This window comes from Carcharhinus amblyrhynchos, unplaced genomic scaffold, assembly GCF_965287045.1.
Source record: "Carcharhinus amblyrhynchos unplaced genomic scaffold, sCarAmb.v2.hapA scaffold_44, whole genome shotgun sequence".
NCBI lineage: Eukaryota > Metazoa > Chordata > Chondrichthyes > Carcharhiniformes > Carcharhinidae > Carcharhinus > Carcharhinus amblyrhynchos.
The window spans coordinates 943,371-958,894 of record NW_027649785.1 but is presented as its reverse complement, the minus strand read 5'-3'; the positions used below and the strand labels follow the sequence as shown (position 1 = coordinate 958,894).

The following is a 15,524-nucleotide window of genomic DNA, read 5'->3' as shown; positions in this document are numbered from 1 at the left end:
CCCTCCTTGGGTCTCTCTGCGGCTCTCCCTACCTTAATGACACTCCTTAAAACTTTCCTCTCAACCAGGAATTTTGTCACCTACCGTAACTCATATAAGAAATTTAAGAACGAATATATTGAATAAAGACGTGTGCATTTTAATTTTAAAATAAACACTGAATACAGTACCTGTTTAAGTTGGAACAAATGACACAACAGGCCCAATTTTACCATCGCATTATGCTGTTTTCTGACGCGAAAATTTGGTAAAGTCGGGTGTGAAGCGAGTAGCGTGATCCGCGCCTACCTCAGGGCTAGTTCCCCCTTTACCAGGGCCCAAAAATGGCCACGATGGCCATTTAAATGTATTTGCATGCATTTAAATTGGCTTAATGGGCTGCACACCTAACCCTTACCAACACTTCCCCCTTTATCACCACATTCACCCATCCAGAATCAGCGCGAAATGGACATGCTCCACAAAAGAGACTATTTCCTCAGATGGATGTAGCTGTTACTAGGGGGCATGTCTATAAGGTTCATGGTGGGAGACATAGGAGAGATGTTGGAGGTAGATTCTTTACACAGAGTGGTTGGGATGTGGAATGCACTGCCTGCTGTGATAGTGGAGTCGGACGCTTTAGGAACTTTCAAGCGGTTATTGGATAGGCACATGAGGCACACCAGAATGATAGGGAGCAGGATAGCTTGATCTTGGGTTTGGACATAGCTTGGTACAACATTGAGGGTCGAAGGGCCTGTACTGCGCTGTACTATTCTATGTTCTATGTTTTAAAAGTCCAATTTGGGTGCTCCAGTTAGTGAGGAGGTAGGTCCCACTGTCACTCTGCCTGAGATCGATGGCTGGGAGGTGGGAGGGGCCTATGATCAGTCTAGGTGGTGGGAGGTTGGGGGGGGTATAAGGGAGTCAGTAATGTTGTGGGGGCCGGGCAATGTCTGTGGGGGCCGAGAGGTGGCATTATCCGGCCCGGGAGGGATGTGGCAGGAGAGCAGCATTCTATCATTCTTTTTCTATGCATGTGCAGTTGGAGGCGCTGATTGGAGCTGCAGGGTTTTGGGCGCATTAAGCCCCGCCCACAGGCTTCAGCAGCGCAATTCGGACTCGCTGATATTTTTTCAGGCAGTGTGTATGGGGGTGCCTGAGAATGGGTCTAAAAGTCAGATCTGAAACACTCTCAATTTCAAGTCTGCCCAGCATTTAGAATCAAAATGGTTATCTGTGTCAGGGAACACATTACAAGAGTTGAGTCAAGTTGAGTACCTGGAATGTCTCTCTCTCCAGCCGGACAATGACTCCCATAGTCTGTGGATCAAGTTGGACCAGTTCACCCCACTCATGCTGACCCCCTGCATCAACTCCAGACGCAGTCTCCGAGCACAGCTGCAGATCTCTTGGTAGCACTTTCAGCTGAAATACAATAGGATCAGATTTCTTCAAGGTAAGCCTCACAACTACATCACCGTCATCTCATCGCACAAGTCGCATATCGTGCAGCAGAATAAAACAAAACTCAAATAGTTGGCCAGGACCCGGTCAACAGATGAAGCGATAGAATTGCCCCATGCCCCTTGCTCAGGAGGGAAATAGGAAAAAAAAAAATCAAACAGGATTCCTGCTCCTGATGGTCAGCTTTGTTGGAAAGTGCAAGGTACTGATAGAACCGGTCTTAGATATTCTTTTCTTAAACTCTTTCTGGGGTCATGGGCCTTGCTGGCCAGGCCAGCAGTTACTGCCCATTCCTAACAGCCCCTCGAGAAAGTGACAGTCAACCCCTTCTCAAACTGCTGCAATCCACATAGATAAACCCACAGTACTGGGAAGAGGATTTTAACACAGTGACAGTGAAGGAACTGCAATGTGTTTCTAATGATGTGGGTATGCCGGCGTTGGACTGGCGCCAGTCCAACGCCGGCATACCCACATCATGACTACTATCGACACCGCAAACTGCCGGATCCAAGAGAGGATCGCCAAGAAGATTGCGCACTTTTTAATGTGTTTCTAAGTCAGGATAAGAAGTTTCACAATACCAGGTTAAAGTCAAACTGGTTTGTTTGGCAGCACGAACTGCCCCTTCATCAGGTGAGTGGAGCAAATGCCACACTATCGCCACCTGATGAAGAGGCAATGCACCGAAAGCTCATGCTACCAAATAAATCTGTTGCACTTTAACCTGGTGTTCTGAGAATTCTTACTTAGAATTCCACCTCACACCAATGCCAGCATCTCCACATCAAGTCAGGGTGGTGAAGTCCTTGGAGGGAAACTTGCAGGTGGCGCCAATCCAATGGATCCGCTGTTCTCGTCCTTATAGATGGTAGAGGTCATGGGTTGTCAAGGTGTTGTCGAAGAAGCCGTGGATAGAGCCGTGAAGAAGGCTTATAGCGTGTTAGCGTTTATTAACAGGGGGTGTGAGTCTAAAAGCCATGGCAACTATACCGGACATTGGTGAGACCATATTTGAAATATTGCGTGCAGTTCTGGTCACCTCACTATAAGAAGGATGTGGAAGCGTTGGAGAGAGTGCAGGGGAGATTTACCAGGACGCTGCCTGGTTTGGAGGGTAGGTCTTATGAGGAAAGGCTGAGGGAGCTGGGGCTTTTCTCTTTACAGCGGAGGAGGATGAGAAGCGACTTAATAGAGATTTATAAGATGATGGGGGGATAGATAGAGTGGACGTGCAGAGACTGTTTCCTCGGGTGGATGTAGCTGTTACTAAAGGGCACAACTATAAGGTTCATGGTGGGAGATAGAGGAGGGATGTCTGAGGTAGATTCTTTATTCAGAGTGGTTGGGGCGTGGAATACACTGCCTGCTGTGATAGTGGAGTCGGACACTTTAGGAACTTTCAAGCGGTTATTGGATAGGCACACAGAGCACACCGGAATGATAGGGAGCAGGATAGCTTGATCTTGGGTTTGGACAAAGCTCGGCACAACATTGAGGGCCGAAGGGCCTGTACTGTTCTACGTTTCTATGTTAAGCCTTGGTGAGTTGGTGCAATGCAGGTTGTAGAAGGTACATATGGAAGGAAAAGGTGGAGGATTGGGTGTCATTTAAGCGGGCTACTTTGTCCAAGATAGTGTCAAGCTTCTTGAGTGTTGCTGGAGCTGCACCCATCCACCCTTTGACTTGTGGACAGGCTTTGGGGAGTGAGGAGCTAGTTACTCACCATAGGATTCCCAGTCTCTGACCTGCTCTTCTGGCCATGGTATTGATATGACTGGCCCGGTAAACGATTCCCCCTCCCTAAAGATGTAAAATGTATTTTCTTCCAATATTAATCCTCTTCTCTCTTCCCAGCCTGATTTAGCTTTACACAATATTTCAGCTCCAATTCATGTGTAAAATTTAATCTTGATATAATCCAGTGAGGGCTCTCCTTCACCTTCAGCTCCCTGGGTTTTGCAGTCATTGAAAATTATAATAATCTCAATGTATACACTAGAATCTTGCTATCAGTTCTTTTAAAAATTAACAAAGATCGGAAAGATGATCCTTTCTAGCCACCATATTTTTATCCTCTTCCTCAGCCCTGACTGCTGTAACCACCTTAGGCTGTTTCAGGTGGGTCTGTTCACAAACCACATTGGCTCCTGGTCCACCAATTCATTTTAAATACTCATTTTTCTGTTCAAAATTCTCATGGTCTTACCTCTCTCCATTATTGCAATCTCCCACCTTAAAACCGGGATTTTTGCGGTAACTGCACTGCAGTGTTAATGTAAGCCTACTTGTGACGCTAATGAATAAACTAACACTGTGCTTCCATAATTCATTTGGTCCCACCACAGAACATCTTGGTTTCTGACATCTAGGTTGTAAACTCTGAATTCCTTCCACAAATACCTTTTGGTGTTCAACTCTCCAACTTTAGACCTTGCTTAAAACTTACTTCTTCGACAAAACTGTTAGTCAACTGTCCTAATGTCTCCCTGTTTGGTTCAATGCTATTTCTTGTCTAATAAAGTTAGACCCCATTTAGAGTACAGTGAGCACTACATCTTAGGGAGGATGTTTTGCTGCTGGAGGGAGTTCAACGATTTTACAGATGCACCATAGAAAGCATTCTTTCTGGTTGCATCACAGCTTTGTACGGGCTCCTGATCTGCCCAAGACCTCAAGAAACTACATAAGGTTGTGAACGCAGCTCAAACCATCATGCCAACCAGCCTCCATCCACTGACTCTGTCTACAGTTCCCGCTGCCTTGGCAAAGCAGCCAGCATAATTAAGGACTCCACACACCCCGGGCATTCTCTTTTCGACCTTCTACCTTTGGGGAAAAAAATACAAAAATCTGAGATCACGTACCAACCTACTCAAGAAAAGCTTTTTCCCTGCTATCAGACTTTTGGATGGACCTACCTTGTTAAATGTTGATTTTTCTCTAGACCATAGCTATGACTATACTACATTCTGTGCTCTCTCTTTCCTTCTCTATGAACAGTATGCTTTGCCCATATAGCACACAAGAAACAATATTTTTCACTGCATACCAATACATGTGATAATAATAAAGCAAATCAAGGTTTACAAAGGTAATACCTGGATCTCAGGGGTTAAGTTACAAGGACAGATTAGACAAATTAGGCCTTTATTCTCATAAATTCAGAAGGTTGAGGGGTGATCTGCAACAAGTCTACAAAATATTTACAGGGAAGGACAGGGTGGATAAGGATAAACTGTTTTCACTAATTGAAAGCTCTAGAACCGGGGCAATAATCTTAAACATTAGGGACAAGTCGTTCAAGGGAGATGTTAGAACTTCTACACGCAGAGAGTGGTGGAGGTTTGGAACTCTCTTCCTCAAATGGTAGTGATTGTTAGGTTTATGTCTGAGATAGACAAATGTTTATCAAGCAGCAATATCAAAGTATATGAGCCTAGGGTAAGTAAATGGAGTTAGGCCACAGATCAGCCATGTTCTGATTGAATGGCGGAGTGAGCTGAATGGTCTACTGTTCCTATGTTCCTACTTTGAATTGCTTTGGGAAGTCTTTCCACATTCAAGGGGCTAGTTAAATGAGAGTTGCTTTTCTTTTCCCTCTGAGCTCATAATTGGTTAATCTTTTCACCATGTTTACTCCAAAGTATTTAATTTTATAACATATAACCTTCAAAACATTACCTCATGCATGGTTAGATCCGAAAAAAGAATGACAAAGTTTTCTTCCACTCGCACAATCAGTCCTGTGTCTCCCTCGTAGCGCCCTGCTATCACCTTCACGTGATCTCCCATTTTGAAGTATTTGCGCAATTCATGAGCTGGAAACTCCAAAGGATCCTGTAAATACACAGGTGTTAAATTTGAAAATATTCACTGCAACGTCCCTTGTGTATATTCTAAAACTCTCAAGTCTAGACTGGTCAGCGGCCTGGTTAGAAATCTTTTTAAACACACAGCTTTCTCTAAATGAGGTGCATCATTTCATTTGCTGCTCAGCTGAAATTTGTTGGTTGTTTCCTCTTCCCAGTGTTTTCACGCCCAGCTAAGATATCTTATCAATTGGCACCCTCTAATACCTCCGTTGAAGTGCAAGGATCAACATATAAATCTCAGCAGGCTGTTGGATGTAGCAGAAGCCTGGCCCATCACTTTGCTTTGCTAGCTAACAGTTATGCCGATCTCCCAAAGGAGTGGATTTTCCCCTTAGATTTGCAAATGGTAAAAACATAGTCTACTTCATTACTGATCATTGGTTGCGACACGTGAACAGATATCAGATGGGTACGGTCCAGAATCTGCTAATAATAAAAAAACTACTGCTTGCTGATCTGTAGGGATGAATTGATTCTCAAATGACATGTGTCAATACCTTCAGATCCTCGTGTTTGGGCAGAATTGTGATCTTGTTGCCCTCCACACTCAGAATTTTACCCTGCAGGTTTATCAATTCACCCTCGCAAACTTCCACATTATCTCCGGGCTGCAAGTTGTGCTCTCTTTCTTTGCCTGCGAAAAGCCAAAACGTTGTACTTAAAATTCAACCAAGAACAGAAGTCAAACAACTCAAAGCTCATCACTCCCGGCGCCCCAATTGGTCCATTACAACATCCAACTCCATTTTGAAAACTTTTCCAAGATATTTGGCTCCAATAACCTGCCTGACTGATTATTCCAAAACCTTCTACCATCAGTTTCCAAATTACTGTTCACAAATTTAAACTTGTCCTATTTTTCTGTAATAGACTGGGATCTACCACTTCAAAATAATTTCGCGTAACGGCAGAATGTGGGGTTCTTTCCTTAGCCAACCTTTGGGACATTTGTAAATGCTCCTCATGGACATCTCCTTAATCACCAGTCTTGCTACTTTTCTCAATTCCCACATCAGAGTGTTCATATCCGTGACCAGAATTGAACATGCTGCATTACACAATGAACAAGCACTATGTACTGGGCCCTGCTTGAACCAAGAATGCCAGATTTATCACTTGCACTGAGCATCACTGGGCAACGTAAAAATATTTAGACTGATGTCGCTTCCATAGAGAATTGAAAAATATTCTTAAATTACTTGTGACAGGATTGTATATCCACATCAATGCCATCTTTAAATGAGGTTCCTTTTAAAATGCTAGCTACAGTTAGATTTTTCCCCTGCTATGATTTCCTCCCCATTCTCTTTAACTACCAAGTTTGGGGTGGTACATTTCAATGGATACTGAACATAATCCAACACTTTTCCATTTTGTCCATTCTCCACACAAGTTGAAGAATGTGACTGCCAGCCACTTGTGACATTGCTGAGCCAGGCTTTGTTCCCACATGGGCCAGTGTCTCTGAAAAGACAGGAAGGAACTCTGCCCTAATTCTCTCTTTCACTTATCCAAGGGAACAAAGGCTAAGGATTTTACAAACTGGGAACAATGAACTTGCTGATGCAATTGGGTCATGTGTATGCTGCATTTACTAACATAGGAATTAGAGGCAATCAAGTTCTAAAGTGGTAATGAGAACACATACAGGTATTGTAGGGTGGAAAGTCCTCTGTTGAGCTCTGTATTCATGCTGTTGGTAAAACACGTACCTGTTGATTCAGTCACCACCTCCAGGTCAATGCCCTCTGGCTGATCCTCGTACTTTTCAAGCTCAGAAAGTGTGGGCTTCACTCCTTCAGTAATCTGGAATAGAAGAATCACTCCAGTCATTCCAACAAAAATTAGACACGAGGCACAAGATGCCTTGCTGCGTCATTGAGTGGCCACACATTGGATTCTACTTTTAACAGGAATGCCACAGAGCAGCATTTTCAGGTGATAAAAATCCACAAGGGAGGATAATCCGCCAGCTCTCTCTCTGCACCCGAAACAAACAGGAGCTGGTGAAAGCATGGCAGGACATCGAACTGATTGCCTGGATTCAAAAATGAGTAAATTGAACCATAGCACAACTTTTTACAAGTTTTATTTGGTAGACAGAATTTTGTCTGATTCTTAATATTGGAAGAATAAATTTAATCAATTCCCTAGATTGAACCAGAGCAGGACTTACTCAGTTAATGGTAGGGCATTGGAAGAGCTACAGAACAAAGAGATCTAGGGGGTACATGTTCATAGCTCCTTGAAAGTGGAGTCACAGGTGGATAGAGTGGTGAAGGCGGCATTCGGTATGCTTGGTTTCATCAGTCAGAACACTGAATACAGGAGTTGGGATGTCCTGTTAAAGTTGTACAAGACATTGGTAAGGCCACACATTGAATACTGTGTACAGTTCTGGTCACCCTACTATAGAAAGGATACTGTTAAACTAGAAGGAGTACAGAAAAGATTTACTAGGATGCTACCGGGACTTGATGGTTTGAGTTATAAGGAAAGGCTGGATAGACTGGGACTTTTTTCTCTGGAGTGTAGGAGGCTGAGGAGTGATCTTATAGAGGTCTGTAAAATAATGAGAGACATAGATCAACTAGATAGTCAAAATCTTTTCCCAAAGGTAGGGGAGTCTAAAACTAGAGGGTATAGGTTTAAGATGAGAAGGGAGAGGTACAAAAGTGTCCGGAGAGGCAATTTTTTCATTGAGGACGAGGAGTGTCTGGAACAAGCTGTCAGAGGTAATAGAAGAGGCAGGTACAATTTTGTCTTTTAAAAAGCATTTAGCCCGTTACGTGGGCAAGATGGGCATGGGGGGATATGGGCCAAATGCAGGCAACTGGGACTAGCTTCGGGGTTTCAAAATAAGGGCAGCATGGACAAGTTGGACTGAAGGGCCTGTTTTCATGTTGTAAACCTCTATGACTCTATCAAGTAGTTTACTAACTAAAGAAAGCTTAAATTCTACACCCAATTTTCAAAGCTAACCTGTCATGGAATGAAGATGAAGACAACTGCACCACATAAACCCAAGTTTAATACCTACAGCAGAACCAGATATATGAGGCTTACTTACTCTCTGAGGGCATAAATAACTTGATGATGGTAGGGTTGAGGAAGTGGGGCACACAAAGGCATCGTCCAATTTATCAATAAGCTCCAACAAAGGATCATCCCGAATTAAAACTTTAGCTCTGTTCTCTCTCCACAGATACCGTCTGACCTGCTGAGACTTTCTAGCATTTTCTCTGTTTAAGATCCTAGCATCCACAGTAACTTGCTTTTATCTCTAAGTTATATACTTTGTAGGGACTAGCAGATCTTCTGCCGTGCTGCCCACAGTGTGCCTGAAGATATGCAATTTTTGTGTTCCTGTAAGTTTTTTTTACTCATTTGTGGGACATGGCCATCGCTGGCTGGCCAGCATTTATTGCCCATCCCTAGTTGCCCGAGGGCAGTTGAGAGTCAGTCACATTGCTGTGACATGTAGGCCAAAACGGTAAAAACCTTCTCTAAAGGACATTAGTGAACCTGATAGGTTTTTCCAACAATCGACAATGGTTTCACTGTCATCAGTAGATTCTTAATTCCAGATTTTTTTTATTGAATTCAAATCTACCAAGGCATCTGCCTTGGTAGATAAATAATAAGATGCTGTTTGAGAGTCAGTGCAGACTTGACGGGCCAAAAGGCCTCCTTCTGCACTGTTGGGATTCTATGTGACAGGAAGTGAGGATGACATTTATATGACATCTGTGGTATCCCAAAGGCCAGGACTAACGCACTTAAAATTGCAACAGAACTGCACCAACATTCATGAGGTGGGGAAATGCCACAATACCAGGCAGCATCCTGGCCTGGGCACCATCACTACAGTTTTCAAGCACTCCATGCTCATCTCAATTATATTGCCAGTTTGGCAGCAGTGCAGAATCAGCACTTTAACTGCAACTGCAATTGCTCATCAACCCACGTATACTAAGCATGTCGTCACCACAGAAAGCAAAAAACAAAAAGGGGTCGGGGGAGGTGGCTGCAGGGCTGTAATTGATAGGGATGGCATAGACAAAATGACAAAGGGGATGGAAGTGGTGCTGATAAAGACTGAGAATGGTGCTAATAACGCCCATTAAGAGATCAGAATGTGCAAGTGGCGGAGCAAAGGTGCAGTGTCAAAGGACAACCTGAGGCATGTGGCAGACGGACCTAGTGAGGGGGGGGAGAAACAAGATAGAAAGCAAGATTTTAGAAAAGGCTTTGAAAATGAAACAAAACTTGAAACCGTACTGGCACAAGAGATTCCACTGGAAGCATCACTTACAACTGCAGACATGGCAAAACTTTTGAACAAGAATCCTTTTCTGCTGTAGCGATTGCCCTCAAATATGAGAAAGTCTCCATCTGTGGTAACATCGCCACCCAATGATCTGTGGAATTATAATTTATTTTAATTTAAAAAATAATAAAGTGTCAAGTAAATGCAATGAAATCAGTCGGATTCCAGGCGCCCTCTGACAATTTACAAAATCTAAAAAAGCTCAGTTTCTTTAGGGTCCCCAAACTAACTCAATCTTTTGATTAGATTCTCAGATATCACCGAATAGCGGGTTAGTCTGATCAAGTTCATCGCTGACTGATTCCCACAGCATCCGTTTTAGATTTGAAAACTATTCCTACATAAAGATGTAGAAAAATCAGAGAACTGCCAAGGTATTTGTAACACTGCATTTGCTGCCATTGCAGTTTCAGGAGGCGCACTCACCACAGATGCAACAGTCACAGTGCCTGTGGCCTCACCCCCAGTGACAGTGAATTTAGCTGCCTGTCATTCCAGGTGCATCACCTACACCAGCCTCCTATTCCAGTGTGGTGGCAGGAGATACAGAACAGGTATTATATTCCTGTAGGAAAGCAGGAGCTGGATGGGGCATTTTAGCCCCTTCAAACTGTTCCATCAATGAGATTGTGGTTCATCTGTGATCTAACCTCTACCCACCTTTGCTCCATACGTCATGATGCCTTTGGCTAACAAAAACCTATCAACCTCAGTGTTAAAATTTACAATGATCTAGCATTAGTTCCCAAGAGAGTTTCAAACTTCTTCCACTCTACGTGGAGAGATATTCCCCAATTTCACTCCTTAAAACAATGGAGCTCGAAATTTTTTTGGTGAACCCTGACTCTGCATGAGCAGAAACAGTTTCCTCCTATATACCCTATCGGTCCCTGTATGGAACTGCACCTGAACTTCTACAACATTCATTTTAACATGAAGTGGCTGGACTTCCACTTATTCATGTAACCTTCAAACTCTTCCATGATGGCGGCCACTTCCGTATCTGACCACTCACATAGACCCAGAGGATCTCAATGAGCAACACAATGAACCAGGTGTTATTGTTGCAGAAAATATTGTTAGAGTGCAGCAAAGGAAACGTACCAGTAAGCTGATTGAGCGTAGGAACACAGTCCCAAATCTGAGACAACTTGGAGCCCTTGATCCTGGTATTGTGGGAGGGGACCCAATGTGGCCCTCCATGGTTAACTCAGAATATTAATAAAGAGCTGTGCAGTCATGCTGCACATCACCCAAAACACAATTACACTGCCTCACTGTAAAGGAGCTGCAGTTTAAGTCAGACCTGATTTTCTCTGCATCAAACAAACGCTGAAGTGGCCTCTTGAATCTCTTCCTTTTAGCAAACCAGTCTTTCTGTGGATTGAAGTTTAAAAAATATTAACATGTTGAAAAGATTAAATCAAAATTCGCTTGAAAAGTAAGCAGCAATAAGTCTTCAGGACCAAGTGTTCACATAGGATTAAGGAAGTCATACACAGGGGAGAATCATAACTTCTACACAATCCTGCAATTCTTTTGTTCAGGTATTTAAAAAAAAATCCTGTATTTTTCACTAATACTAATGATGCAAAGTGCTTGCTAGAACACTTGGATATAATCTCAGTCCATCATCCCCAGAGAATATCAACCAGTACACAAAGACGGGCTCTTACCAAACTCATTCGAGCTTTGATTCGCTCATAATCAATTCTTGGGATCAGTTTCAGGGAAATGGTGTTCTGACTCGGTTCAACATAGTCCACCTGAAAAAAAACGTCATAACTTTTTGAGGGTTTCTCAGGTGAGACAGGGCACCATGATAAGCACCAACATTTAAGTGCTCAGCCTGCAAAAGAAAATTTTAAATTAATGTTTACAACTACTAAGGAATCTTAATATTTTTCACAGTGGGAAAAACACACGGAATTTTCATTTGGCATTAATTATAGTTTAGAGCTTCCACTCTTTAACCCGTTACTGACCGAGTGTACTCGACAAACATCACATTCTATACATATCTGGTCTCACTCAGCTCCAAGATGGTGCAAGGCTAACACTAATCAACCATACATGGATTGAGCTGCAAACGAGAAATTTTCCTTGGTTAAAAAGGCTGGTGACAGTGTGTTTGTCTCTTTCCTGGTCATTAGAAATTCTGCTGGCTAGTTGGAAACAGTCTTGCTTGCCTTTCCTGGAGTAAAAGGTTTGCTGTCGATGGTTTGCTAGCTAAAGGCAAGCAGTGGCACTATCACTACCTACTTCGAGGTACGGGGGGGGAGCTCCAAAACGCAGAAGCCCAGACTCTAAATTCTCCAACCAAAGGACTAATTCACACCAGAAGTTGCACAGCTGCAAAACCACATGAGCATTCTTACTTTTGGACTAAACCTGGGCGTATATTTATAAGGAGGTGTGTTGTATTAGAACAGTGCATTTAGTTGTTGAGGTTTACACAATGCCATGGCGGTTTCTTTATCTGTTTGTAATTGGTAAAATTTATTGCTAATTTTTTATATGTTAACTATATTCTTAAATAAACTTTGTCCGATTAATAACTCCCTAGTGGGTCATTTGAATCGTATCAGGAGTAAAATATCTTATGGTTACCCGTGCCAAGTTTAAACTGCAAAACTCATGATCTAGGCTCACTTCATAAAACATCCTGGAGTTTCTGACACAAGTTCGTTTTTTGCGAGACTCTTCCATCCTTGATACAAAGACAAACACCAACCACTGTCCGATTCAAAAGTTCTTTATTCTTCTTACATATGCAAGCTGGCAAACCTTTGCTACATAACTTCCACTCAGTGCTGGGAGTCAGGTAGCAAAGGTGCGCTGATTAATGGGATAGTCCCCCTTTATGTATCTTGTACAATCCTTATGATCACATGCGGTCTGATACAATATAGCCAATCACAAGACACCTTTTGTTCTAGTCAGGTTAACTATATCCAAGGTCATAATATCGTTATGCTGAAAGAAAGAGAACTGTTAAAGGGTAAATGTGTTAATCACAGATGTCTTAAGCTTGTCATTTTGAAATCAACTCAAAAGTCCTTAGTTACATGCGATGTTAATCCTTAATATCTCAACACAAGGCACAAATTCTCCCCTTCCCCACCATTACATAATCATCTTTGACCACCCGGTAATGGAAACTGCTGACTGAATTCTATAAAACTTTGGAGGAAGTAAAATCCTGTCAAAGGCAATAGGAAGGTAATGGTTTCAGTCTGGGCTCTTCCACTTTTGCAACACAACGCTTGTGATACTATCGCAAGAACGCTTAACACGTTCATATTAGATTTTCTGCCCATTACTGCAAGAGAGAAATGTTTTACCTGTGCAATGTCATCCTTGTATAGACCTCTCTTTAGGCGGACCCAGGATTTGGGTTTCAGGTTGGTCACCTCCTTCACCACCTTCAACACGTCTGTCATTTCCTTGATGGGAACCATCTGCTGGTTCCAGTAGCCAATCCTGAGGTTCCCCACACCCTCAATGGCCTGCTTGACATGAGTCTGCTTGTACGCCTCAACATAAATGTACCCCTTCACATGCTCAGGTGAGACAACAGACTTGATCTGGATGGGCTACAAGCAGAAGAAATGAAAAAAGAAATCAAACTTTTATATATATATTTCATTTAAAAAAAACTAGCAGTTTCAGCAATATATTCGCATCAGATCCAACACTGTGCTAAGTTTCAAATGAATTATTACAGAATATAACACATATAATGTGAAAATCTGAATGATGACAAGAAGTACTTTGACGAGTGAACTACTTCCTTCACGTAGGAAGGATTATTACTTACGTGGAGAAAAACTGCAGCAGGCGACGGTGCAGAGGGACCTCGGGGTCCTTGTGCATGAGTCGCAAAAACCCAGCTTGCAGGTGCAGCAGGTGGTCAGGAAGGCGAATGGGATGCTGGCCTTCATCGCAAGGGGGACTGAATATAAAAGTAGGGAGGTCTTGCTGTGGCTGTATAGGGCATTGGTGAGGCCGCAGCTGGAGTACTGTGTGCAGTTTTGGGCGCCGTACTTACACAAGGATATTTTGGCCTTGGAGGGAGTGCAGAGGAGGTTTACTAGGCTGATGCCGGAGTTGAGGGGGTTGAGCTATGAGGAGAGGCTGAATAAATTAGGCTTGTACTCGTTAGAGTTTAGAAGAATGAGGGGAGATCTCATTGAGACGTATAAGATGATGAATGGGATGGATAGGATAGAGGTGGAGAGACTCTTCCCGCTCAAAGGATAGTAGGACTAGGGGGCACAGCCTCAAGATAAAGGGGGGGCGGTTTAGAACAGAGTTGAGGAGGAACTTCGTCACTCAAAGGGTGGTGAATCTCTGGAATTCTCTGCCCGTTGAAGTAGTGGAGGCTACCTCGCTAAATATTTTTAAGACGCAGGTTGATGGGTTTCTGATAAGAGAGGGGATTAAGGGTTATGGGGAGAGGGCGGGAATGTGGAACTGAGCCACGACAGATCAGCCATGATCTTATTGAATGGCGGGGCAGGCTCGAAGGGCTAGATGGCCTACTCCTGCTCCTATTTCTTATGTTCTTATGTTCTTAATGATTTGGGCAAATTAACAGGAAAGAGAGGAATCAAAGTTACATACATCTTCTTTAAGAGAATAAAGATGAAGTGGAGAACGTTAACAAATAATTATTTCCTTTTAAAAGGATGTTGCATGTGACATTCAACCATAAAGGCAAGATGCTCTGTTCAACTCTGGCACTGGCTGAATTGGTTCCCCTCAGTTGGGGTTGCACTTGTGCCAATGTCTCAGCATGCCAGGATGATGAGGGCAAAGACCAAGGCTACCACACTCTATTCCACATGAATACTTGTGTTTCTTTATATTAACCAAATAAACTAAATCAACAAACTGTGGGATACGTCACAATTAAAAGTATTAAAATTAGAATGCAGTTCTTTGAAGGGATCTTCCATCAAAGCAAACAGAATCGCAAAGGAAATTTAAACACCAAAACAAAATGTGATTGAAGAGGTGGATAACACACCCAGTCCCTGCAATGCCACTGGGTATGGATGGCCTTGACGGTGTCAGCGGACACCCAGCAGTGAGCAGTCACAGAAGAGGGACAGACAGACCTCAAGTACCTGCTACCTGGATCTATTCACGGCCAGCTTGGCTCAGCCAGGAGCAGGTTAACGAGGAAGCCCTCCCCTCCGTTCCCGCTGCTGACAGGCATAACTATGATCAAGATGGAGCTTAATATGATCTTGATCACTGAATAGCCCATTGGGATTAGACTTCCATCGCACTTTTCATGATCTCAAGTTGTCCCAAAGCACTTCACAACCAATGAAATACTTTTCCCCCAGTTGTAGTTACTGCAGGAGCACAGGTGTGAACCTAAGCACTGAAAGTTCCCACATGACCAAGCGTCTGGTTTTAAGAGTTAGCTGAGGTATAATTATTAGCAAAATCAGAACCCCCCCCACTCCACTTTTTCGATTAGCACCCATTAACATTCACCTAAGAGGGCAAACAAACAAGACCTCAATTTAAACTTCTCATCTGTAAGGCAAGGCCTCTGACTGTACAGCACTCCCTCACTACGGTGCTAATATGTCAGCCTAGAGTTTGTGCTCGTCTCTGGAAATAGGCTTGAACACGCAACATTCAGATTTAGACTTCCACACTCACACACCTGAGGGATTCTGCACTTTGGGGATTCTATGACATCTATGAAATCTGAGAAAGGTTGCTGGGAATCTCAATGTGCCCCACCATTAGTCATTGCCTTTCAGAGAAACCAGTAGGGAAAACATGGAATGGATATGACTGAAACAAGGACTTGCCTAGCATAGCAAATTCATCAGCTTAACTGTATC

The 15,524-nt window shown here is 43.1% G+C and overlaps 1 protein-coding gene across 2 annotated transcripts in view; it reads right to left on the bottom strand.

Moving 5' to 3' along the window:
- supt5h (SPT5 homolog, DSIF elongation factor subunit) overlaps positions 1-15,524 on the bottom strand; it is a 79,335-nt gene that overhangs the window by 25,987 nt on the left and 37,824 nt on the right. For both annotated transcript variants that reach the window (XM_080181980.1, XM_080181981.1), the window contains 8 exons: positions 12,999-13,250; positions 11,331-11,420; positions 10,961-11,031; positions 9,640-9,745; positions 7,037-7,130; positions 5,822-5,958; positions 5,134-5,289; positions 1,264-1,410 (listed from right to left, as the gene is read on the bottom strand). In XM_080181980.1, the coding sequence (XP_080038106.1) occupies positions 1,264-1,410; positions 5,134-5,289; positions 5,822-5,958; positions 7,037-7,130; positions 9,640-9,745; positions 10,961-11,031; positions 11,331-11,420; positions 12,999-13,250 (1,053 nt within the window). The remainder of the gene's footprint in view (positions 1-1,263; positions 1,411-5,133; positions 5,290-5,821; positions 5,959-7,036; positions 7,131-9,639; positions 9,746-10,960; positions 11,032-11,330; positions 11,421-12,998; positions 13,251-15,524) is intronic.